This window comes from Erythranthe guttata, chromosome 8 (assembly GCF_056151865.1).
Source record: "Erythranthe guttata isolate IM_541 chromosome 8, IM_541, whole genome shotgun sequence".
Classification (NCBI taxonomy): Eukaryota; Viridiplantae; Streptophyta; class Magnoliopsida; order Lamiales; family Phrymaceae; genus Erythranthe; species Erythranthe guttata.
The window spans coordinates 2254754-2277744 of record NC_142540.1 but is presented as its reverse complement, the minus strand read 5'-3'; the positions used below and the strand labels follow the sequence as shown (position 1 = coordinate 2277744).

Here is a 22991-nt window from a genome sequence, read left to right as displayed (position 1 = left end):
TCAATAATTTTAAATTTGTCTTATTTTTAATGATAAAAAAATATGGCATCACTTAAAAACGAGATTCGAACTTGGATCAAATGACACAACACTAATCTATAATCTAATGGAGTAGGCTTACTTTTAAATTTTTAATTTTATATTCATTATATATATATATATATATATATATATATATATATATATATATATATATATATATATATATATAAGATCTTATAATAATTAAGTAAAAACTGATTATAAGTTCATTATCCAAATACTTTAAAAATTAATTCTAAACATAATACGTAACAATTTATCAGCTCTTAAAACAGTCTGTCAAATGTACGAGTTTATCAGTTATTTCAAATAAATTTAGCCAAACATGCCCCACCTGGTCTACAAATATGAATTATTGTATACGTCCAAAAAAAGACACTTAATATATGTGCCCTAGAAGTCTTTGAACCATGTGCATGTATAGTAGTAGAGTAGCTACTAGTAAAAGAAAAGGACAAATAATGCATACTGTACTGGTACACGGTGCTTGCCACGGGGCATGGTGCTGGTACAAGCTGAAGCCGCTGCTCGAGGCGGCCGGCCACCGCGTGACGGCGGTTGACCTAGCCGCTTCCGGCGTTGACCGGAGAAGTCTGGAGGAGCTCCGCAGCCTTGCCGACTACTCGCAGCCGTTACTGGAACTGATGGCCTCGATTCCGCTGCACGAGAAGGTGGTTCTGGTGGGGCACAGCCTTGGCGGAATGAATCTCGGCCTTGCCATGGATATGTATTCCGACAAGATTAGGGTTGCTGTTTTTGTTGCAGCTTTCATGCCTGATTGCACTAATCCACCCTCTTACGTTTTGGACCAGGTAGATCAACTTGTATAAACCCTAATTAGGGTTCCATTTTACATGTTTTTTTTAGATCCAACATATTTCCCATTATTTTTCTTCATTTTAAATATGAGAAATCCAAAAATATAAATTAGGGTAAATTATAATCACCCATGAGGTATGGTCATATTACAAAAAAAACCCATTCTGTTTGGGTTTTTCGGTTTCAAATTTAGTGGAACTTTCGAGATTATATGGAATATTATCACTTTTGTACCCGTTTTCTCCCATTCGAACTCTACATTATGAAGCAAGATTATCATAATATGTATTTTTTAGCTTGTATATATATATATATATATATATATATATATATATATATATATATATATATATATATATATATCAGATTGTGGTGCATCAGAAACTGTATTTTTACACAAAACGAGTACAAACTAGAGCACATAACGAAATCTAGATGATTATGTTGAATTTGGCACCATAAGGATGGAGATGTAAGAAACAATCATAGTTGAGGGGTAGATGTAATTATCCAAACAAGGGGGGTTTTCGTAAATTGACCATACCTCAGGAGTTGGTTGTAATTTACCCTATAAATTATTATATTTCTTTTAAAAGCATATAATTTCGGATGAAGTAATTTCCCTTATTTGTCATTTTATATAAAAATCTTAAAAAACAAAATTTTGTTTTTATAATTGAGAAAATATATCAATTAAGAAGGTGGGGGTAATTACATAAATGCTATTGGATGTGAGGTATCACCTAATAAAAGATTTATCAATTATCAGTTACTAGCAAGTAGAAAATAAATTCCCCTATAATTAAATTTCAGTTTAAATATTAGTCTACATTTTTTTAATAGCTAAATGTAACGATATATGTTAGTGAAAATCATGCTAGAAATTATGTAATTAAACAATTTTGTCAATGGTATTCTATACATAATCTAAACAATGTATTCAAGTCTTGATACATATAATCGAAACTTACCGAATTTTATATAGTAAATAAGTTTCGTTTCTTCGTTTGTAGATCGAGATTCCATCATTTTACGCGTACGAATTTAAATACACATTTCATATATTTCTTTTTTTACCATATAACTTCATATTCTTTATTCTTTGCTCATATAAATTGGAAGTATTGCGAGCGAACTCCCGCGGAAGAATGGTTAGACACTGAGTTCTCGTCCAAACAAGACCTTACTTCAATGTTTTTCGGCCCCGAATTCATCTCGTCAAAACTTTACAATCTCTGTCCTCCCGAGGTTCGTTTATTTTTACGAATTAATCTCATAATCTTCACAATCGAGATCAAGTTTCAAAGTTTTATTTTAATTTAGCATTGATTTTTAATAATTAATTGAACTCAAAAAATGTTTGGCTTGCAGGACGTGGCATTAGCAAATATGTTGCTAAGGCCAAGCTCACTATTCCTTGAAGATTTGTCAAAGAAGAGTGCATTCTCAAAACAAGGGTTTGGTTCTGTGGAGAGGGCCTACATAGTGTGCACACAAGACAAGGCTATTCCGGTAAATTTCCAGCGCTGGCAGATAGAAACAAACGGAGTGGCAATAGTAAAAGAAATTGAGAACGCAGATCACATGGCTATGCTCTCAACCCCACAACAACTCTGCCAATGTCTCCTTGAGATAGCAAATAATTATATTTAATAATTTCTGCTTATATAAATAAATGTATCTCATATTTTACAGACTAAATATATTTTCCAGAATAAATATATATGTCAAACAATAAATGTGTTATTTCCAATTGAAAGAGTATATTTTAGACTATTTTAGCTATATTATATTAGCTAAAATATTAAATATAATTTTATTAATTGTTAATTCTTCAAAATATCCGTAAAAAAAATTCGGGGCCTCTATCTCCGAACGTGGGGAAGGATCATTCATATAGACACTGACAAGATCTCTTTCTCAGAAAATGGAGATACTCTAAGCATTCCATTAGTTATGCGTCAACGTTCCAAAACAAAAAAAATACTTGTATGCATAAATTAAAAAACCCCTGATTCGATTTGTATGCGTAAAAAACCCCAGCTTCGACGGGTAAATGTATGCATAAGGCTCGCGAACTCATGAACAACTAAAAATAATTCGAGTTCGAGTTTCAGCTTTTTTCGAGCCGGTTCATCGAGCTCACTAGTTGGCTCAACTCGTTTAACGTCCGTACAGCTCATATTACAATTTGTGTTTGCATAGAAGGTTATTTTCGACAGTCAGCCACTGCAGAATTGGGAGGTATTCAATGTTTGTCTCATAAAATTAAATGTTATATTAATTAGGTTGAACGTCAAATCAAATAAAAATTAGTTAGGTTGGCTTCTTGAATCTTGTCTCATTAATATACACCCACCCACCTCCTTGATCTTTTTTTGACCTACTTAATTTGGAAGAATAATCAAAATACAAGTAATAACTTTTATTTTAAGAGGAAATTAAATAATTTATATGTAACATATAGCCTAATATAAATTGTTAAGATATGTTACATATAAAGTATAAACTGAAATAATTTATATGTAACTATCGTGCAGTTTATATTTAAGAGGAAATTAAATAATTTATACAACTAATTTATATAGCCACTAATAAATAAAGTTTGACTAAGCTCATAAAATGTTAATAAAAGTTTATAAAATGTTTAAAAGTTTATAAGTTTTTTAAAGTGTTTGGTAAAAAAAAATTAAATCTTAAAAATTCAAAAAATAAGTTAATTGAGAGTAAATAATATCTTTTTTTAAAAGTTCTTTACAAGTCTCCACGGACCACCTTTTTTATTTAAGATCTTGTAAATAATGAGTAAAAACAACATATAAGCTCATTATCAAAATACTTTAAAATTAATTCTAAAAATAAGACGTAACAACTTATGAACTCTTACTAGCACTAATCGGTCTACAAATATGAATTATTGTATACTTAGTGAAAAAAATTACAAAAAACCCCTCATATATATGCATAATTACTTGTCCACTAAAAACATGTGCATGTATAGTAGCTGTAGTAAAAGAAAAGAAATTAAAAGAAAAAAAAAAAAACAATGGAAACCACAAAGCAACAATCAGTGCACATTGTTCTGGTACACGGTGCCTGCCACGGGGCATGGTGCTGGTACAAGCTGAAGCCGCTGCTCGAGGCGGCTGGCCACCGTGTGACGGCCGTTGACCTGGCTGCTTCCGGCATTGACTGGAGAAGTCTGGAAGAGGTCCGCAGCCTTGCCGACTACTCGCAGCCGTTACTGGAACTGATGGCCTCAATTCCGCCGCACGAGAAGGTGGTTCTGGTGGGGCACAGCCTTGGTGGAATGAATCTCGGCCTTGCCATGGATATGTATTCGGACAAGATTAGCGTAGCTGTGTTTGTGGCAGCTTTCATGCCTGATTGCACTAATCGGCCCTCTTTCGTTTTGGACCAGGTATAGTTGTCGGCTAACCTGATCCGTAGATTAAATATATATTTTTGTAGATCCACACATAATTACATACACATTCATGTGCATGTGTGTGCTTAGTGAGTACATACATGAAACAAGAAGAAACAACCTAATTAAGTTCTATTATATTTATTAAATTGGAGAAAATAAATTAAATCTATAGAAATAAATCTTGTAATTTTATTTAAATATATTTACATAACTTCATGTTCCTTATTCTTTCTACGTATATAAATTCCAAAGTACTGCGAGCGAGTTCCGGTGGCGGAATGGTTAGACACGGAATTATTACCCTATGGCGACCATCTTACTTCATTACTCTTCGGCCCCGAATTCATCTCGTCCAAACTTTACCATCTATGTTCTGCCGAGGTTCGTTTATTTTCACCGATTAATTAATAGATCAAATTTTGATAAATAACCCTACAAAAATAACTAGTACAAAGTGTTTGTTTTGGCAGGACGTGGCATTAGCAAAAATGTTGCTAAGGCCAAGCTCACTATTCCTTGAAGATTTGTCAAAGAAGAGTGCATTCTCAAAAGAAAGGTTTGGTTCTGTGGAGAGGGCTTACATAGTGTGCACACAAGACAAGACTCTTCCGGTAAATTTCCAGCGCTGGCAGATAGAAACAAATGGAGTGGCAATAGTAAAAGAAATCAAGAATGCAGATCACATGGCTATGCTCTCAACCCCACAACAACTCTCTCAATATCTTCTTGAGATAGCAAATAATTTCATTTAATTCCTCCTAATAATAAATAAATAAATAAGATGTACTTCATATTTTTTTCAGAATAAATATCTTTTTATCGCAATTCGTCGGGCAATAGTAAGACTATCCGTGGAAAATGCCATTCTTGATTTTTGGTACAATTGCAGATTTTAAATTCACATACATGAAAATGAATGTATGTCAATATAATACAAATAATCGGGGGTACTGCTTAATTAACAATATTTATCGGCTAAATTTTCGAGACACGCACATAATTCATGGGATTTAGAAAACATAGGCATGTGATCTGCACCAGAAATAAAGTTCACCTTGTCAGTCGGATTATTGTCGATCATCCATTCCTGGAAAGTTCGGTTCAGTATATTGTCTTGTTCGCAAACCACATAACCACGGCGAACCGAACCGTACTTTTCTTTTGTAAGAACAACTTCTTTTGATAAACCCGGTCCACCGTACGGTACTTCTCGTCTAACCAACAAGGTTGCAAGACTCAAATCCTATTTCATTTTTCCAGTGTACAAAACAAAAAAACAAAAAAAAATAATAGAGCGAATGAGATTATACTAGTAATTAGTATATAAGTGGTAGATATATAATTATATATTGCTAATTACCTCGGGAGATGAGAGTTGGTACAAGTGTTTGGCCATAAAATTGGGGCCGAAGATGAAGGAGGTTGGAGGTTTTTCGTCTCCGTTGGCAAATGAGAATCGGCTATCCATATAATAACCCGCTTCCCTCTCGAGCTTTTAATGTAAGGTTTGTCAAAAACGAATACATAGGTAGTAAAAACGAACTCAATTTCATCGTAACAATAAATTAATCACGTAATCGACACTTAAACGTTGACAATTTGTTTTTGTTTTTTTTTTGGGTCAAGAGTTTTGTACTTGTAATATGAGATTATATCTAACTACCTCAACTATAATTGGTTGACTTATTCATCTTTTTCTTGATTTACTGCAAAATTATGCATTGGTCCACTTATAAAATTGGGCCAAATAAATAATTAACGATTTTATTTTTACCTTTCCAAGAGCAGTGAGGACAGTAAAATCGGGACCCGGCATGATCGCCGCCACAAAAACAGCCAAACCAATTTTGTCCGGAAACTTCTCCATCACAAGAGATATGCAAATCCCACCCAAGCTGTGGCCCACAAGAACCACCCGTTCATCCGACGGCAAACCCTCCATCAACTCCACCAGCGGGCGGCAATAGTCGGAGAACAAGCTGAGTTCCTCCACGCATCCGGTGTCAGCTCCAGCACCAGCCATGTCGAGGGCGGTTACGCGGTGGCCCGCCGATCTCAGCCTCGTCACCACTTTGTACCAACACCATGCGCCATGGCATGCTCCATGAACCAGCACAAAGTGCTTCTGGTTATTTTTCCCATCTAATTCCATTTTTTATCTTGATTTTCTCAGCTTCTGTGTAAAAATGTCGTCTACTAGGATGGATTAGGTTTGTCCACATTCAGACAAGGTTGTGGGGACTATGTTTTTGGATTTATATGTTTACTTTGTGTAGATAAAAGTATCTTCAAGAAAAATGTGGTGGGCCCACGAGCATATTACGTGTCGTCTCCAATTTTTTATTTAATTCATTGCTAAAATGCAGAGCTCCTCAAATCTCACCAACCTGTAATAAGATACCAATCAATCAATAAGAACATATTTTTTTATGTTAATTGTGAAAATAAGCACATTAAATTTCAAAATTTGAGACGAGCATTTGTATATATATATATATATATATATATATATATATATATATATATATATATATAATATAACAGACTCACCGCCGCAGAAGAACCTGTGGATTATATGGAAATAAATTCTTTTTGTTGAGACTGTTTATGGATGTTCTCAATGAAATTAAACAATCCTTAGCAGCCATAAAGGATGTTCTCTTAGGGCATAGTTGACCTAAACCTTGCTCCGATCCCGGAAATTCAACAAATAAACTCCATGAATTGCAAATAATCCTCAGTGATCTGGTAAGAAGTGATTATTTTAACTCAATTGATGGGAAATATTATTCAAGATAAAGGAAGTTTCGAATACAAACCTCAAAAGGTATTCAGCACAGCTTGATCCAGTGTCTTTTGAGATAAGATAATCGAGAAGAACTTGATGATCGTAGAGTATCTGTAGGAAATATATTCGATAAAAGAAAAATGAAAAATAAAAATAAAAAAATTCTTAAAGCATAAAAAAATGGTGATATTAAGCCTTTCAACAAACATATTACCTCAGAAAGAAATAAATGAAATAGGTGTACTGGATTAAACAAGTCAGAAGCAAGAAAGACTAGATTATTCTCCACTTTAGCAAGAGACTCGTTTTTAATAATCCTACAAAGGGTTACCAAAAGTTCATCAGAAACGACTCGATAAACACTTCAAAGAAAAATTAGAAACATTGATCTTTGGTGGAATCACTTACTGACGATCTGGATAAAATGGTACATGAAAGAGTTGCAAGAGCATTTCAAACAGGATATCGTCCTACAATTCAACAAGAACTTGATCAACGAGAAAAAAATTTAATGATGAAAATCTTAATGAAACTCAAAAGAAAATTGATACAATATAAGTAGTTCTGAAACAAATACAAGTCGATATGGAGATAATTTATTAGAAACCAAAGAAAATAAGATAAGGGAATGAGAAGAAACCTCGTGCATAAATAGCTGGAGGAAGGATAAGGAAAATCTGACGCACCGCTCAAAATATGGTTCATCGTTCGCCAAAATATCAGCAAGAAAATGAACTTTTAGCCACTCGTGTAGCTTTATAAAACCTGTACTTGTACTGCAGTTTTCGGAATTGTGCGTAATTTGTGCTTCATCAGGACTTTCTTTCTTCATACTGGCAAAACTTAGGGAACATTTCAAGAAAAGAAAAATGGCCAGCCTTTGCAAATGGGAATGCAACATGGTTTGTTTTTCGGGATCGGAAATGCTTGTGCAGAACGGCGAGCCTTCCATAAAACCAGCCCGATCAAGTTTTACTCCACATATAGGCTGCGATAATAAATCTTCAAAGTACTTGTGGATTAGATGTATAAATGTTACGGGCATCGTTTTTTCAATGTTGATATTAGAGCAAAGTTTCACCATTAGCATCTGCATATTCAACATCCATCAGAAAATATGAAGGGGAAAAAACCGGACAAATTCGATAAATGACTTGGGGATTATTTAATATTTACCAGCACTTTATGTCTGAAATAATTAGAGATTCGGACATGCTCAGGACTCTGAAGTTTGAGGTGGCAGAAGGCTGTCAGCTTAGTAACAAGGTTAATGATTCTGCAAATAAATGGTGAGTAACCAACTCTATCTTCAAGAACAATGCTATGTTCGAACGAAGAAGAAAGAAACTGAACGAGGTTTCCAAAAAACATTGTTATTTCTCTCTGTTCTGCTTTTCGTAAATCATCATTTCCTTTAAGAGCTTCGGTACTGTGACCAAAGTAGATATCTCTCAATACATCCCAGGGTAAATTCAACATCAAAGAGCTCACAGAATCTAGGTACGGTATCATGGTTTTGTCGTCGCATTCTTGCTTTAAATATTTCTGTATATTGCGTAAAACTCGAAAAATAGCAGCTACCACAGACCAATTCGCACTTTTCAGTTTCGTCTTCAGTAAAGATTCGGAAGTGGATGAATCGTAATCTAAATATCTGACTTCCAAATATCTAAGACTGTTACAAATTGCGATTTCCAAGGAGACGCACAACAAATGCATAAAATCATCCCAACCGCTATCCTGCAAACGAAAAAAAAAGAAACCGTTATTTGGAATCAAGATATATGAGAGATGATATACAATTGCCAGGGGTTGTATTATGTATGGTAGGTACATACTGATGTAAGCAAAAACTCGGAAACTGCAACGAGTATATTCCCAGCTAAGTGCTGACTATATCGACTATTGAGAGCAAGCAAACGCATCTGCGAAGAAATCGAGAAAATGAATGCAAGGTCGATAATCTGAATGCAAGCATACAAGTATAACCACCAAAATTGAGTTAACAAGAAGCTCTTTACCAGGTCACCGATGATATTATCCAAACAACGATGATCGTTCGAATTCGAATTTGTGGCAACCAAACATTGGCTGTCATTTGCAGGCTCTGCTAACAGTTCCTGCTAACAATTTATTTATTTTCATATTGGGGGGAAACAAAAATGAAGGAAAACAGAACCTTCTTCTAGAATTTGTCTGGTTATGGATAAATACCTCGTCGGAATCTAATTGATGTGTCCACCGCTTAACTTCTCTGAAAACCTAAAATTGAAAAAAACAAATCGAGAATTAGTCTTGAAGAAAAAGGAGGAGAAAATCTAATGCAATGATGATTGAACGAAAAATTAGTAGCAAAAACCTGAGAGAGAGCGATTAGAAGGTTTTTTTCGATTTCTTCAGTTACAGAATCGGAGGCGAGGTCCTAGAAAAACACACACTTACGGTGAAAATGTTTCATATAACAGAAATCAAAAAGCAGAAAAAAGTGAAAAGCGCGGAAGAATTTGGGGAAAAGGTTTATAAATTGATTACGGAGAAAGGATGAAGAGTTTCACTGAGGCGGCGGCAGAGGCGGCGGCATTCAGGCCGATGGCTCATTCTCCGGCGAACTTCAGTTGGCAAAGAGTGAGAGAGAAGATTTTGAAACCAGTTTTAATTGATATTTACACGAATATAAATAACAAGATTAAAATAATAAAAAGTATTAGAGTTTCTTAATTACCAAACAAATGTTTAATCATTTTCGATAATTAAGATTAAGAAACAAAGTATAATAACAGAGTGAAGAGTGAAGACTGTTCGGAGTTAAAATAGAGGAATAAAATCGTCTCTTCGTTTTCGTTTGATCAAATTGAATCTTTTTCATCTCTTCATTCTGCTTATAGATTAGTGGAAAAATAAACAGCAGCAAAAGACTTTTTTATGCCACCGGCGCCACTGCACAAAGCATCTTCCGTCGCAACCCACCTCATCAACAAATGCGCCGCCACGACCTCTCTCCGGGAAGCACGGCAACTCCACGCCCTCCTCCTCACCACCCCACCCACCCCGACGGAATCCCCATTATTCATAAACAACAACCTCCTGTCAATGTACGGCAGGTGCGGGTCTTTAGCGGACTCACAGCACCTGTTCGACACAATGCCTCAGAGAAGCGTCGTGTCTTACAACGCCTTAATTTCTGCCTATTCTCGTAATCCTCGTCACGCCCATTTGGCGTTTCTGCTGTATGATCAGTTGGAGAATGACAGCCTCGTACCAAATGGGTCGACCATTACTAGCCTTTTGCATGCATCGGCCGGACTAGGTAACTTATGGGTCGGGTCTTCGCTTCACGCCCGGTGTGTGAAAGCTGGATTGTCGGATAATGTACGTGTTCAAACATCTTTACTCGGTATGTATTCGAGTTGTGGTGATGTGGTTTGTGCCAAGAATGTCTTTGGCCACATGATGGATAAAGATGACATTGCGTGGAACTCGATTATATCTGCCTATGTGAAGAATGGTAGAGCACTCGAAAGTCTTGAAATTTTTCGGAGTATGTTAAGAAACGGGGCTAATCCTACTCAATTCACATACTCATTGGCGTTGACTGCTTGTGCCAAGTCAGAAGATTACGATAGTGGGAAACTCATCCACGCCCAGGTTCTTCTATCAGGCACGCCAATCGATTTGCCTCTGCAAAACTCGCTGCTCGATATGTACTGTAGCTGCAACGACACCCACACAGCTTATAATGTCTTTTTGAGGATCAAGAATCCCGATTTGATTTCTTGGAACTCAATGATAGGTGGGTTTTCAGAGAATGGAGATGCAAACAAGGCTATGTGCATGTTCATTCAACTTATGCGAATATCTTACTTGCAACCCGATGAATATACTTTGGCAGCTGTTATTTCCGGTACAAGTGAATTTCCAGCTCGTTCTTACGGAAAGCCACTTCATGCTCGAACAGAGAAAACTAGTCTCGGAGGAAATAGTATGCATATTAGGAGCTCACTTATATCCATGTATTTCATCAATAATGATCCTTTATCCTCTCAAAAGATTTTTGGTTCTTTTCCGAATAATGATGCTGTTCTTTGGACAGACATGATTGCTGGGCATGTTAGAATCGGTGACAGCGAAAATGCGTTGAATTTCTTCCACGAAATGTCTAAACAATGTGTCAATCTAGATAGTTTCGCTCTTAGTAGTGCATTAAGTGCATGTGCCGACCTTGTTACTCTAAGACAAGGAGAGATGATCCATTGTCTGGCTGTGAAAACAGGAAACGAAAATGAAGTTTGCGTGCACAGCAGTTTAGTTGACATGTACGCCAAAAATGGGGAACTCGAGTCCGCCACGTGTACATTCTCTCGCTTACCTAAGCACGATTTGATGTGCTGGAACTCGATGCTCACAGGATATAGCCACCATGGGAAGGCCGACGAAGCGTTTCGAATTTTCTTCAAGATGCTAAAGCACGGGTTTAAACCAGATCCAGTCACTATTCTATCTCTTCTATCTGTTTGCAACCACTGTGGCTTGGTGGAAAAGGGTCGATTTTTCTGGAGTTATATGGAGGAGAATTGCTTGAGGAGAGGGCCGAGGCATTACTCGTGCATGATAAGTATGTTGAGCAGAGGTGGATTGTGGGAGGAGGCTGAGGAAATGATTATGGAGTCACCTTTTGTGGATGATTATTTGGAGTATTGGAGAACGGTTTTGAGTTCGTGTATAAAGAATGGGGATTTGGGAGTGGGGATTAGAGCTGCTGACCGGATTTCGAGGGCTGGTGTAGAAGACAGTGCTGCGAATGTGCTGTTATCTAAGATATATGCTGCAACGGGGAGGTGGGGTGATGTTCTTGAAACGAGGAGGAAGATGAAGAAATTGACAGTGGAGAAGGAGGCTGGTTTAAGCTGGGTTGAGGTTCGGAATAATTTTCATGTCTTCTCTTCAAGCGATGGATCGTGTATGCAGAACGGTGAAATGCGGGCTGAGTTGGATAAATTGCTGGGAAATTTGATGCCGGTGGCGGTGGAGGAGATCGTAGGGGTGTAAATTGGAAAGAATTTTTTCGAATTTCGTTCGATTTCGATCGGGATATTTCCGGTATTGGAACAACGTTTTTTGTATCTAATTCCGAGAGTTTGGACTTCCGATTTTTCCGACCTTTTTTTATACGGAATTCAGAATTTCGATTTTTTACCAAAAAAATTACACTTGTAAGTTGTAATATCAGGGATCACTACCTATTTGTATTACAGGTGACTAACAAAAATAAAATTCTGAATTCGACCGATTACGATTCAAAATTTTCTGATTTGGGAACAAGATTTCTTATACCGTTTTCGAAATTTTGTTTTTTTACTGATCACAACTATTTTTCTTATAAAATCTCAATATCATCACAAATAGATAGCACGAAAAGTTTTTTCGTATAGTCATTCACATACAAAATAAATAGCATGTCACAACAAAATAAAGCTCGAAAATTGGGAAATTAAAATATTTTCAGCAACATGGATAGACGTAGAGGCTGTTATACAGTGTTACAATGTGGTCATCTTTAGGGTTCATAACGAGATCAATGCCGGAGCTAATGAGTGAAAACTCGAAGAAAAATTAAAAAATGCAGAAACCAAAAATTGATATGCAACAAGGGCAGAATATAATTTTGTTAGAATATCTGCAACAGCGACGATGCCTTGTCTCCGACTAACGCCGTCCAGTGCGACTCTTGGCTCTTGCCTTCTGCAGGACAAATAGGAAAACGAATACACTTAGATATCTCACACGAAGGCATATTCATACAAACCAATAAAAAGGAATCAACATAAACTCAAGCTCGTTAAACAATCAAAAACAATTTAAAGCTCAATTAAAATTTCAAAATAAACTTGGTATTATTGGTGAAAAGGGCGAAGATGAAAGAAGTTGTTGAAACAATCTCAAATTTACTCACAGATGCAGTCCCGAAGCTCGCTCCTGATCCTGCTGCAGCTCCTATTCACAAAATAATATAAGTTCAGTAAGAATGTGCCAAGAAAAACGCTACAAGAATAAACTAATTCCATATAGCACTAGTATGATATATTGATATGTCATAAATTGAAGTTTGTGCCTTGAGGCTTGGTCGTATAGCTCTTCAGCAACAAATTGTGGTTTTTTTTAGAAGCTCAATGCAAATACTCTTATACAAGTGCATTTAGTCTGAACATAAACTATACTGTCACGAAAGCAGTTGGACGAATTCTCATTGGACAAAATGAAAACTTGATATAATATAATTGCTAACCTGTTGCAAAAGGTGTTGAGAAGTTTGAGACTCCAGAAGCAGGGGTTGAACCAAACAAGGGATTGGAACTCCCAAAGGGGGATGGTGAAGCAGATAAAGAACCAAAAGCCGATGACTGTGGAGTAACAGCAGATCCTAACAAAGATGAGAACTGTGTAGAACCGGTGGTGGGGGTAGAGAAAAGAGGAGTTGACGATGTAGCAGCAGCTGGAGTAGAAAAAAGTGATGATGTGGTAGCAGCTGGAGTAGAAAAGAGTGATGATGTGGCAGCAGCTGGGGTAGAAAAGAGTGATGATGTGGCAGCAGCTGGGGTAGAAAAGAGTGAGGAACCACTTCCACTTGAAGCTGACGCAGCGGCAGAAGTATTTGGTGCCGTTGATGCTCCAGGTGCAGCAGCTGACGTGGCAAATTGTCCAGCGGTCTGAGCTGTTGAATGCGAAGATGCGGGCAAGTATAAAGTTGGGTGAATCCTTCGAGCAGCGGCCTCTTGCTTGGCTGTTTCTCTCCGGTCAGCCTCGAGAAATGGATTGTTCCCATCTCCTCTACGCCTTTGATCGGCAAGATATGCTGTCTTCATGGATTCAATGTATTGATGAATGCTTTCCACCTGCAGAATCATTAATGAATGCGAGTCATTAGCAACATTTAGGCAAAGAGTACAATCAGTAGAACAACCAAGTCTGTATTCGAAAACCTAACTTCTAAAAACTGAAGGGAAGGGGAAAAAATATGTAAAAACTCCTGAACTATGTCTGTCGTGAACAGATTTCGACATATTAACCTTATTAATAGGATTAACATTCAGATTTTCCATCCGGAACAGGGTAAAAAAAAAATCTGTGTACTGTGGTGTGGAACCCGTGATAAAAAGGTGAAAAGCAGACCAGGCTAAGCATGGAATAAGGAATTAAGGATAATATCCGTTTAATACAGGATACCCTCTATCAGTTTCGTCTTTACACCCAAAAAAAATTAGCAAAATAGTTGAAATAGCCAGCGTATATCCTTTTTATCACTCTCGTGCTAATAGGAGGAACAATGGCTTATGATTATTTAAAATGCAGCAAATAACACTTCTTCGTTACCTTAGACGCAACATGCACAAAGAAGTCATTAACATTTGCCATGACTTTAGGCAGAGATTGCAACAAGGAAGAACTTGAATTGAAAGAGTTCTTTTCAGAGTCTAATAGCAGCAACTGCTCCAACTCATCAATCCATTGACGACACTCCGAGAGATATTTTTCAAATCGGGCAACAGTTTGTTGCATGAAGGGAGATGGCTTCTTTGGTAGTCCGCTGTAGAAATCAAGAACTGGCACCATAGAGTTTGCTGCGGGTTGAGCACTTGATGTTTGAGTGGTAGTTGCACCTAAAGGTTGGGATGGTGCAGCGGCACCACCTGCAGCAGATTTATTCTCATGAACAAACCTGGGCCTTAGCATCATAAAAGATCGAACAGCCACCTCGGTGTTTCGTAGCATTTCTTTCACAACAGTCATTAACTCTTGCAAGGTTGCCTTTTGTCTTTCCATAGATATACTAATTCCACCGAGTTCCTGAGATAGAATGCAAACATATTAGAACATGCAAAACCAACCACTTAAAGTGACAAAGATAGTGGCATAATTTTCCCAGCAGTGAGTCAAGTCGCCATATTATACAGGGTGGCAAATCAACAAGCCATGATTTACTTATTACAAAAGAAACATTACATGTGTTTAACGGAACTAAACATGCAAGACAAACCGTTGCAACAAATCTTATCAAGCTATAGATGTCCAAACACATACACGTACATTGTGAAGATGGATTTCAGAGAACTGATTAAAAAATTTGAATTTTGCCAGAAATAATAACTAAACTTGAAAGAAAAATCGACGCAACAGTTTATCAAACTAAAAAGGCTCAAATGCAGACATGATAAAGATAAAATCAAGAATCAAATAACAATCAAGTTGACCGCATTTTCAACAGAATTTCATTCATGCTACCTTATAAAGACTAAAAGCTAACACAGCCTACAAAAACTGAGTTAATTCTTGAACTTATAAAATGCAAAAATATGTTAAAAGCATAATAGAAACCTGAACAATATAGCTGGCATCTAGCTCAAATCCATTATTAGAAACCGACGAGTCGTAAAGCCTGTCGCATTGGTCAAGACGTTGGCTCTCATCTCTGTACTCCAATATTTTCTCCCTACATCGACAGAAGAAAAAAAAAACCAATTGATCTTCGGAAACGAAAAAGGAAAAATCCACCCCAAAAAAACTAAAGAGGAAAAGGAGATTTTACTCAATCTGAAGTAGGACTTTTTGCGAATCAGGATGAAGGTCGGCCCATTTGGTGCTATAAGTGGCGGGAACTTTATCATTTGTAAAAAGATAAAGCTGCGGCTGCGCTTGCTGCTGATGCTGCTGCTGCTGCTGCTGTGGCTGTTGGAGTTGTAATTGGAATTGTTGTTGTTGCTGATTTTGCTGTTGCTGTTGCTGTTGAAAGGGAGAAGGTTGTTGGAATGTAGATTGGAACGGCGATTGCTGTTGCTGCTGAGGTGCGAATGAGAACGCCATTGAAGGGAGATTATCGTTCACTATTCGAAAGCCCTAATTTGAAATTTTGAAAAAAAAATCCCCAAATTTACAGGGATGGGAAATCACTGCGACAAAATTCGGATGCACAATTGAAATTCGGAACAGAAAAAAAAAAGGGACGAGAATACAAAACCCTTCTTTTCACTTTAAAACCCTAACATCAGAGAAAGAGAGAAAGAGAAGAAGAAAAGGGCGCCATTGTCCGTGATATTCCATATAACTTAATTAATTACTCTAATCTTTGTTTTCTATTAATTAACTTAGAACAAGGCTATTTCATCCACTAAATTTCTCGCGACACTCCACCACTTTGCTTATTTCCAATTATACCCTCAACTACACACCCCACTTTCATAACGGGAAAAAACCGGTCGTTCACCCTTGCCCTTGCCGTCGAAAATCACCATTTCATGAATGAAGGGAAGAATGGAAGAAAAAGAAAAGCAAAACGAATCAAGAAAAAAAAATTTGTACTGAATTTTTGAAGAGTTTCAGTACCGATATTCTCTACAAATTTATGTATCGATTCGTCTAATAGTTTTATGTACCGCTTCTCTCAACAATTTTCTGTACCGATCAATATTTTTCTTTCATAATCCCTTTTTCATTAGACACAAAAAAAATACACAAAAAAAATACTTTTTTTTTTCATTTCATTGAAAAAAAAAAAAAAAAAGATAATTATCTATAAGTCCATTGAATTTTTTTCCGACATCAATTATTTCTTTCATTATGGTTAACTAAGCACGAATGGGTAGAGGAGAAAAAAACGGAGGCATGCATCTGAAAATTAATTAAATAGATAATTAAGACATAAAAGACCCATAATACTGTTAATTAAAGAGGTTTGTTTAATGCCTGCTACATTTTGCTAATTTGATCTCCAAGATTACATTACAAAGATACAAAATTAAGCACTAATTAATACGTTTTCATTTCATAAAACTTCCTCCGGGTGTGGAAATAGCAAGATCTGGCCAGGTAAAAGAGTCCCCACCCACAAACCCGGCTTCTCCACTCTCCATCTGCCACGTGTTCCCACTCGCGGGCCCACCCTCAGCAACCCCTGGAAATGACCAAACGGTCCTTCCCAGCCCAAAGCCCACGTCATCAAGCCCAGGCCCAATTCCGATACCAAACCCACCCAAAGCCCAAAGTCCGGGCCCCTGTGTACTCAGCAATGAAGTAAAACTCCCACACATCTTCGCATCACCGGCGCCGCCGTGATCGGCCCCGAAAGGCGCCAGTAGCTGAGAAGCTGCGGCGGCGGGGAATCCGCGGAAGTCGTGATGGGGCGAAGAAAAGACGGAGGACCCGTCGGTGGAGGAGGCGCCGCCGGAAATGGCGGTGGTGCGGGACCGCTTGGCGTTCTTGCGGCTGCCGCCTCCGACGGGGATGTCGCGGAGGGTGCCGCCGTGGGTCCAGTAGCGCCGGCACGACTTGCAGAAGTGGCGTGGCTGCGAGAAGTTGTAGTTGTTGTAGTAGCAGAACTTGGTGTTGGTGGAGTCGCACCGCGGGCAGGGGAGGTGCTCCGGCTCCGGCGGCGGCGCCCCCACCACCTGGCTCGTCCTCGTACCCTTCCTCTCACTTGTGCCCGTCGCCATACAGAGAAAAAACTGAAAATGTGGGTTTTGAATTATGGAGGTTTTACAGGGTTTTTATTATGGAGGGTTAGAGAGAGAAAGATGAGAGAGAGAAAGAGATTGTCGTGTCTGAGTGAACAGCTTTTGCAGAGGTATTAGTTAGTAAGAGGGAATGCGCATATATATATATATATATATATATATATATATATATTCAGTCGGCTCAAAAACAGGCTTTGTTTGGGTCGGCTTCTAAATGGGGGCTCTTTGTTGGTGTTTATATATGCATGAAATACTGCACCTTCTGTAGTACCCCTCTCTCTCTCTTTCTTTACTTTCTCTCTCTAGATAATGTTTTGGATTTGAATTAGAATTAGTTGGTGGGTGGGGTGGGATTGTCATTACAACCTTAAACAAATGAATTAATACGATGTTGGTGGAGTGATGAGTGGTCAATTTAGTGGGGGAATTATGTACATGTGTGGGTAATTAATGACTCATTATATATGTGATGTCATCATCATGTTCAAGACATGGTTTAATTATTATGATGATGATATTCAACGTTAAGTGGGATCCTTTCTTTGAAATCGTACTTAATTAGTCGTATTATATTATATTATTTTTATTAATTTACATATTCTAACATGTAACAATAAAAACAGTAGATAAATCCAATCTTATCCAATCTTACTGTTGGAGAGTCAACATTTTATAATCTTGGGATTGATATGTACACATCAAATGGGTTTTTTTTTTAATTACCCTATAGTTAATTAAAAATTGACATAATAGTATTCAGATTTTGAGAAAAAAAGAAAAAGAAAAAAAAAAGGACAAGATAATAGAGACAATTTCATACTCCAATAGATGGCGACAAAAGGTGAAGAACAAAATGGAGAGAGAGAAAGAAGGGAACAGATGACACGCTCACAGTGTGAGCGTGTAAGAGATATTGATTAATGAATAAGAAGAGAGAGAGAGAGAGAGAGAGAGAGAGAGAGAGAGAGAGAGAGAGAGAATATAATGAGTGTCGGAATAGCGTGGGGTAGCAATTATTGGGTTGGATTATTGGTTACCCTCCTCTCCGGGACCCGTCGTTTTCATACTCCACCACCTCCGTACTCTAAATTACTAGCCGGATTTATCGCTCCTTTGTCCCCCCACAGGCCGCCTCTCTTCTTCTCTCCACTGTTCTCTTCCCCACGGTAGACTCCGTGCTCTGCCAACATCACGCCCGTCCATACGTACAGAATCATGCATGCATGAATGCATGTTTTAGCTACTGACTTGGTCAGAACAAATAATATCAGCTGGTTGGTTGGTAAATTGCCAAGACTCATTCCCACTATTGATATATCTTATGAGGTAGGTATAGTACTCTCGGTTGTGATTTATATTTAATTAATTATTGTCATGATTTCAAATTATTATTCTCGATTCTAATTAAGTTACAAAATTTATCGATTCTCGACGACGAAAGATTACGATTAATCTTTTATTCTAACCTTTGATTAGATTCAAATCGAAGGAAAGCGACAATTACATGAATTGAATTGAAGTGAGACAAAGTTATAATCCAGTTTGAATTGATCAGAAAAATCGGCCAACAAACAACATAAGACTAAAAATTGTGGCACGTTGAACAGTACATTAGGTGCAAAAAGGGAAAACACTTGGTCGGGAAATTATACAGTGTGGCCGGTTTACATGCATACATATATATATATATGAATAGCACGCGCGCGACTGTGTAGTGTATATATGACTCGTCGGTGGGTGGGTGGGTGGGGTGGGTGCGGTGCATAAGCACTGCCGTACACAAGCCAGGCCCCGCCAATGCAAGCATGGCCGGCGCTAGCTGTACTGTTGACCAATTTTGACTAGTGACTGCGCGGCGCGCCACTCCTTGTCTATATCAACGGACTCTTTGTCACTTTCACACACACACACACACACTAATTGCGCTTACTGTACATGTGTGTGTGTGTGTTTTGTTGAACTTATGTTTATTGGTTGGTGAGAGAGAAGAAAAAATTAAACACGTGGCAGTGGGTTGTACGTTTGCAGTATGCTGCTTATTAATACAGGGTCGCTTTCTATTTGTCTTCTTGTCATAGGAGAATATAATCAAAATCCCCTTTGTCCACGAATAATTGAATTGCTACTGTACTTGCCTCATGTTCATAATAGGCTTACTACTACCTACATTTCCAATGTATAGGTAAATTACAATCACCACCTTGAAGTAAGATTTATTTACAAAATAACCCCTCATTTTTCCATTATTACATTCACCCCTTGAAATTTGTATATTTCTTACATCAACATCCTTTTGTTGGGGGTGGATGTAAGAAATTTACAAACTACAGAGGCTGGATGTAATTCCTCAAGAGGAAGGGGTTTTTTCGTAATTATATATGTAGTTGCAATTTCCAGGCCCAATTGAGCCCAGCGCATGTCATTTCATCATATTTGCAGACACATTTGTAAGCCCAATTTCAGGCCCAAAACATCCCACTCCGGCCCAAATGTAGTCCAATTGTAGGCCCACAATGAACAATTACAGGCATATCTCAGCCCAATTGTAGGCCCATTTTGAACAGTTACAGGCCTATTTCAGCATAATTTTATGCCCAGTAAAACCACAAGCAATAAAATCAAAAATCAAAGATCTCGAAGCTGCCGGAGATTCACCGGTCATATCATATGTATTTCTTCTCACTACCGTCGGAGTACAAGCTCGAACTAAATTACTGATCAGCATACGAGCCGGTTCGCGAGTTTTTCTACTTTTTATTTTTATTCTGATTATAAATGTAAATAATATGTGTAACAATATAAAAAAAATATATATACATTATAAATAAATACATGGTACATAAAAAACATTAAAATTTCAGTTTATTTTTTATTTTGAATTCTTTATTAATATACAATAAAACAATGTATAAATGTTTTTTTTATTAAATACACGTTTCACCTACAAAAGGAGAGTGGGGGTTTATCGTCAATTCACATAACACATTCAAATTTCCCTCGTCCCGAAGCCGTAATATAGCCAGTAATAAATTTGACCGTTGGGGAAAAAAACCCTTCTTCCCAATTTCACCTATTTCACACTCGCAGTGTGACCTAATTATCATTTCACCATCCCTAAATCACATACCCTAGAGCTTCAATTCAACTTAACAATGGTGGTGACTCTAACCCCCGGAAGTTCACAAAACCCTAACATCTCCGAAGAAAAACCGCACCCAGAAAATGGCAAGGCTAATTGGGATTACGAGCTCTGCAGAGAACAGCGAATCAAAGAGAATCGCGAGAGAATGCAAAAGCTTGGTATTCTTAATCTCTCCGTCGAACTCAATTCCCTTAAGCCCACTCCCAGCAGATCCTCTCACCGGAAAACTCCTCCCTGCCGCCACTCTCCTCTGCCCACTCCCGGCCCTGTCCGCCGCTCCTCCAGGTGTGTTGCCGTTTATATCATCTCTGTGAGATATGGAATAAAAATGGGATCTTTTTTTAGGTCTTGTATGTATACATTGATTAATTGCGCATTCTAAGGTTATTTGCTTGTGTCTGTATATATTTATGGTGGGAACAACAGGCTGCAAAACTCGACACCGGTTACTTACTGCGAACTGAACGTGCCAAACAATGAAAAATCTTGGAATGATGTGAGTGAGGTGGGGTCGAAACCCGAAGTTTACACTGATGAACATGAAAAATTGCTGGGGAACACTGAATTGGAATGGACTCTTTTTGTTGATGGATACGGAAAAGATGGGAAGCGTATCTACGATCCTGTTAAGGGGAAGACTTGCCATCAATGCAGGTCATCAGCCCTTTTCCTTTCATTATTCGGTTTCTGTTGTTTTCTAACTTGACTTAGATTGAAAATGTGAAGTTCATCGACTATGCTTTAGATGCATAAACTGTCGATTCATTTAAATTCAAGCAATACAATGCTAATTAACGTGTGCCAAACAGTACCTTAATTAACCGGTCCTATATAATTTTGGGTTGCTCTCATTCATTGGTATGTGTATCCCCTTGTTGAAATGTGCATAGTTAGTGTATTTGTTACTGTTTCAGGCAAAAGACTCTTGGTCATCGTACGCATTGCATCAAATGCAACTTGGTTCAAGGGCAGTTCTGCGGAGATTGCTTGTATATGAGGTATGGCGATAAAATGGAACATCGACCTGATAAATTTTACGTCCGGTAACCTTCAATTAGAAAAAACTAATTCATCGATGATAAACTTGATTCCAGATATGGGGAGAATGTGCTCGAAGCAAATCAGAATCCAAACTGGATTTGCCCTGCTTGTCGTGGAATTTGCAACTGCAGTTTGTGCAGGCAAGCAAAAGGGTGGCCTCCGACAGGAACCCTTTACAGGAAGGTCAATAATCTATATACACTAGTTAAAAATTAACCATCTCGTTTTCGTCTCTTTTAAAACGAGCATTATTAGTAGAAGCTAACTTTTCCGTCTCTTTTAAAACGAGCATTATTAGTAGTAGCTAACTCCAAGCTTTTTTCCTTGTCTACTTTTAATCAGATTTCGAGTCTTGGCTACAAGTCGGTTGCACATTATCTCATCCAAACACGTCGCTTGAATACGGATTCTGACAAAAATGTTGGTAATAAGGTGCCAATTTCTGCAAAGAGATCACTGCCTTTTTCAGACATTGATGAACACTCGAAGAATGCTCCTCTGTCTGAATTGAATCAAGAATTCGGCGATGGTAAAATTGCTGCAGAAACTACTATGGAGCCACTGAATCACGTTAAAGATTCAGTACCCGAAACGGTTGAAAGAGGCGATGACAGTGAAATCAAGAAAGAGGAGAACTTTATTCCGGAAAACGGTGATTTGATTGCACCAGACGCGGCAACTCCAAAATCCATGAAGAAGAAGCGTGTGCTGTCTGAACCAGCAACTGATAGTGATAGTATAGCTAGAAGGTTGAGACAGAGGCGCAATAAGACCGACAATACCGAGGAGACAAGAAATGAAGAAGATGCATCGAAAATAGCTGATGTGGACAGTTTTGCTAGTCGATTGCGAACGAGATGAGGGGTACTATAGACCAGGGACATTCCTATTTCTTTTGAAATGAGAGATATGATCAAACTCTAATGCTGCAAAAAAATTGTCGAATATTAATCAAATTTGAGATATGTTTATGCTTCGTTTGGTTTTCAAGATAAGATTGCACGATTAAATAAAGGAAGTCAGACAGATAGTTTCCTAATAAATTACGGGTTGACCTCGAAAAATTATTGGACCAACCGAACATCAAAGAAGATGACGCCTTACACTATTTTAAGACGTGTTTGGGGAGAATCCTTTAGACAATTACTTAAATTAAATTAATTGCTTTTGACTAATCGAGTAACAAATCAATTAAAGAAAATCATCACATGCTAGCAAAAAGTGACT

General features: G+C 37.7%; 8 protein-coding genes across 10 annotated transcripts; 4 read left to right on the top strand and 4 right to left on the bottom strand.

The window, feature by feature from the left end:
• Positions 1 to 437: 437 nt before the first annotated feature.
• On the top strand, positions 438 to 2637 carry LOC105972571 (salicylic acid-binding protein 2). Its single transcript, XM_012997536.2, has 3 exons — positions 438 to 854; positions 1984 to 2109; positions 2233 to 2637. The coding sequence occupies exons 1-3, from the start codon at positions 453 to 455 to the stop codon at positions 2512 to 2514; spliced, it is 810 nt and encodes a 269-aa protein (XP_012852990.2). The 5' UTR covers positions 438 to 452; the 3' UTR covers positions 2515 to 2637.
• Positions 2638 to 3872: 1235 nt separating this feature from the next.
• On the top strand, positions 3873 to 5100 carry LOC105972551 (salicylic acid-binding protein 2-like). 2 transcript variants are annotated; one of them, XM_088821593.1, is made up of 3 exons: positions 3877 to 4282; positions 4544 to 4672; positions 4762 to 5100. In XM_088821593.1, exons 1-3 carry the CDS (start codon positions 3908 to 3910, stop codon positions 5041 to 5043), a joined length of 786 nt encoding a protein of 261 aa, XP_088677719.1. In that variant the 5' UTR covers positions 3877 to 3907; the 3' UTR covers positions 5044 to 5100. The 2 variants fall into 2 exon arrangements, with proteins under 2 accessions (XP_088677720.1, XP_088677719.1); XM_088821594.1 differs by lacking the exon at positions 4544 to 4672 and having other exon boundaries at positions 3873 to 4282.
• A 62-nt stretch (positions 5101 to 5162) lies between these two features.
• Positions 5163 to 6443, bottom strand: LOC105972543 (methyl jasmonate esterase 1). The gene is made up of 3 exons (XM_012997504.2): positions 6066 to 6443; positions 5652 to 5783; positions 5163 to 5534 (listed from the first exon to the last, which is right to left on the bottom strand). The coding sequence occupies exons 1-3, from the start codon at positions 6441 to 6443 to the stop codon at positions 5250 to 5252; spliced, it is 795 nt and encodes a 264-aa protein (XP_012852958.2). The 3' UTR covers positions 5163 to 5249.
• Positions 5984 to 9932, bottom strand: LOC105972526 (golgin). The gene is made up of 12 exons (XM_012997495.2): positions 9612 to 9932; positions 9439 to 9501; positions 9294 to 9341; positions 9101 to 9199; positions 8918 to 9004; positions 8256 to 8819; positions 7720 to 8169; positions 7488 to 7549; positions 7294 to 7396; positions 7111 to 7190; positions 6842 to 7036; positions 5984 to 6678 (listed from the first exon to the last, which is right to left on the bottom strand). The coding sequence occupies exons 1-12, from the start codon at positions 9675 to 9677 to the stop codon at positions 6636 to 6638; spliced, it is 1860 nt and encodes a 619-aa protein (XP_012852949.2). The 5' UTR covers positions 9678 to 9932; the 3' UTR covers positions 5984 to 6635.
• A 12-nt stretch (positions 9933 to 9944) lies between these two features.
• LOC105972516 (Pentatricopeptide repeat (PPR) superfamily protein) lies at positions 9945 to 12364 on the top strand. The gene has a single exon (XM_012997480.2). It carries the CDS (start codon positions 10002 to 10004, stop codon positions 12123 to 12125), a length of 2124 nt encoding a protein of 707 aa, XP_012852934.2. The 5' UTR covers positions 9945 to 10001; the 3' UTR covers positions 12126 to 12364.
• A 119-nt stretch (positions 12365 to 12483) lies between these two features.
• LOC105972490 (hydroxyproline-rich glycoprotein family protein) lies at positions 12484 to 16673 on the bottom strand. 2 transcript variants are annotated; one of them, XM_012997453.2, is made up of 6 exons: positions 15661 to 16673; positions 15450 to 15564; positions 14448 to 14921; positions 13363 to 13969; positions 13030 to 13070; positions 12484 to 12818 (listed from the first exon to the last, which is right to left on the bottom strand). In XM_012997453.2, the coding sequence occupies exons 1-6, from the start codon at positions 15933 to 15935 to the stop codon at positions 12783 to 12785; spliced, it is 1548 nt and encodes a 515-aa protein (XP_012852907.2). In that variant the 5' UTR covers positions 15936 to 16673; the 3' UTR covers positions 12484 to 12782. The 2 variants fall into 2 exon arrangements, with proteins under 2 accessions (XP_012852907.2, XP_012852914.2); XM_012997460.2 differs by having other exon boundaries at positions 12484 to 12815; positions 15661 to 16204.
• Positions 16674 to 16734: 61 nt separating this feature from the next.
• LOC105972505 (dof zinc finger protein DOF3.4) lies at positions 16735 to 17696 on the bottom strand. Its single transcript, XM_012997469.2, has one exon. It carries the CDS (start codon positions 17558 to 17560, stop codon positions 16889 to 16891), a length of 672 nt encoding a protein of 223 aa, XP_012852923.1. The 5' UTR covers positions 17561 to 17696; the 3' UTR covers positions 16735 to 16888.
• A 2921-nt stretch (positions 17697 to 20617) lies between these two features.
• LOC105975523 (uncharacterized) lies at positions 20618 to 22754 on the top strand. Its single transcript, XM_013000723.2, has 5 exons — positions 20618 to 21008; positions 21150 to 21377; positions 21638 to 21721; positions 21818 to 21947; positions 22107 to 22754. The coding sequence occupies exons 1-5, from the start codon at positions 20734 to 20736 to the stop codon at positions 22623 to 22625; spliced, it is 1236 nt and encodes a 411-aa protein (XP_012856177.2). The 5' UTR covers positions 20618 to 20733; the 3' UTR covers positions 22626 to 22754.
• The last annotated feature ends 237 nt before the right edge of the window (positions 22755 to 22991 follow it).

Bases quoted from the DNA above. Each gene is read 5' to 3' on its own strand.
- LOC105972490 (XM_012997453.2), bottom strand. From the start codon at position 15,935: ATGGCGTTCTCATTCGCACCTCAGCAGCAACAGCAATCGCCGTTCCAA. The intron at 14,922-15,449 runs GTTTCTATTATG...ATTCTATCTCAG, and splicing joins ATGCCAGCTATATTGTTCAG to GAACTCGGTGGAATTAGTAT. The intron at 13,970-14,447 runs GTAACGAAGAAG...ATGATTCTGCAG, and splicing joins TTGTGCATGTTGCGTCTAAG to GTGGAAAGCATTCATCAATA.
- LOC105972571 (XM_012997536.2), top strand. From the start codon at position 453: ATGTGCATGTATAGTAGTAGAGTAGCTACTAGTAAAAGAAAAGGACAA. The intron at 855-1,983 runs GTAGATCAACTT...ATAAATTGGAAG, and splicing joins CCTCTTACGTTTTGGACCAG to TATTGCGAGCGAACTCCCGC. The intron at 2,110-2,232 runs GTTCGTTTATTT...TTTGGCTTGCAG, and splicing joins ACAATCTCTGTCCTCCCGAG to GACGTGGCATTAGCAAATAT.
- LOC105975523 (XM_013000723.2), top strand. From the start codon at position 20,734: ATGGTGGTGACTCTAACCCCCGGAAGTTCACAAAACCCTAACATCTCC. The intron at 21,009-21,149 runs GTGTGTTGCCGT...TGGGAACAACAG, and splicing joins CCTGTCCGCCGCTCCTCCAG to GCTGCAAAACTCGACACCGG. The intron at 21,722-21,817 runs GTATGGCGATAA...ACTTGATTCCAG, and splicing joins GGAGATTGCTTGTATATGAG to ATATGGGGAGAATGTGCTCG.
- LOC105972505 (XM_012997469.2), bottom strand. From the start codon at position 17,560: ATGGCGACGGGCACAAGTGAGAGGAAGGGTACGAGGACGAGCCAGGTG.
- LOC105972516 (XM_012997480.2), top strand. From the start codon at position 10,002: ATGCCACCGGCGCCACTGCACAAAGCATCTTCCGTCGCAACCCACCTC.
- LOC105972543 (XM_012997504.2), bottom strand. From the start codon at position 6,443: ATGGAATTAGATGGGAAAAATAACCAGAAGCACTTTGTGCTGGTTCAT. The intron at 5,784-6,065 runs GTAAAAATAAAA...TTACATTAAAAG, and splicing joins TCCTCACTGCTCTTGGAAAG to CTCGAGAGGGAAGCGGGTTA. The intron at 5,535-5,651 runs GTAATTAGCAAT...AAAATGAAATAG, and splicing joins ACCAACTCTCATCTCCCGAG to GATTTGAGTCTTGCAACCTT.
- LOC105972551 (XM_088821593.1), top strand. From the start codon at position 3,908: ATGGAAACCACAAAGCAACAATCAGTGCACATTGTTCTGGTACACGGT. The intron at 4,283-4,543 runs GTATAGTTGTCG...TAAATTCCAAAG, and splicing joins CCTCTTTCGTTTTGGACCAG to TACTGCGAGCGAGTTCCGGT. The intron at 4,673-4,761 runs GTTCGTTTATTT...TTGTTTTGGCAG, and splicing joins ACCATCTATGTTCTGCCGAG to GACGTGGCATTAGCAAAAAT.
- LOC105972526 (XM_012997495.2), bottom strand. From the start codon at position 9,677: ATGAGCCATCGGCCTGAATGCCGCCGCCTCTGCCGCCGCCTCAGTGAA. The intron at 9,200-9,293 runs GTATTTATCCAT...AATTGTTAGCAG, and splicing joins ATCAATTAGATTCCGACGAG to GAACTGTTAGCAGAGCCTGC. The intron at 8,170-8,255 runs GTAAATATTAAA...TTGAATATGCAG, and splicing joins ATTTCAGACATAAAGTGCTG to ATGCTAATGGTGAAACTTTG.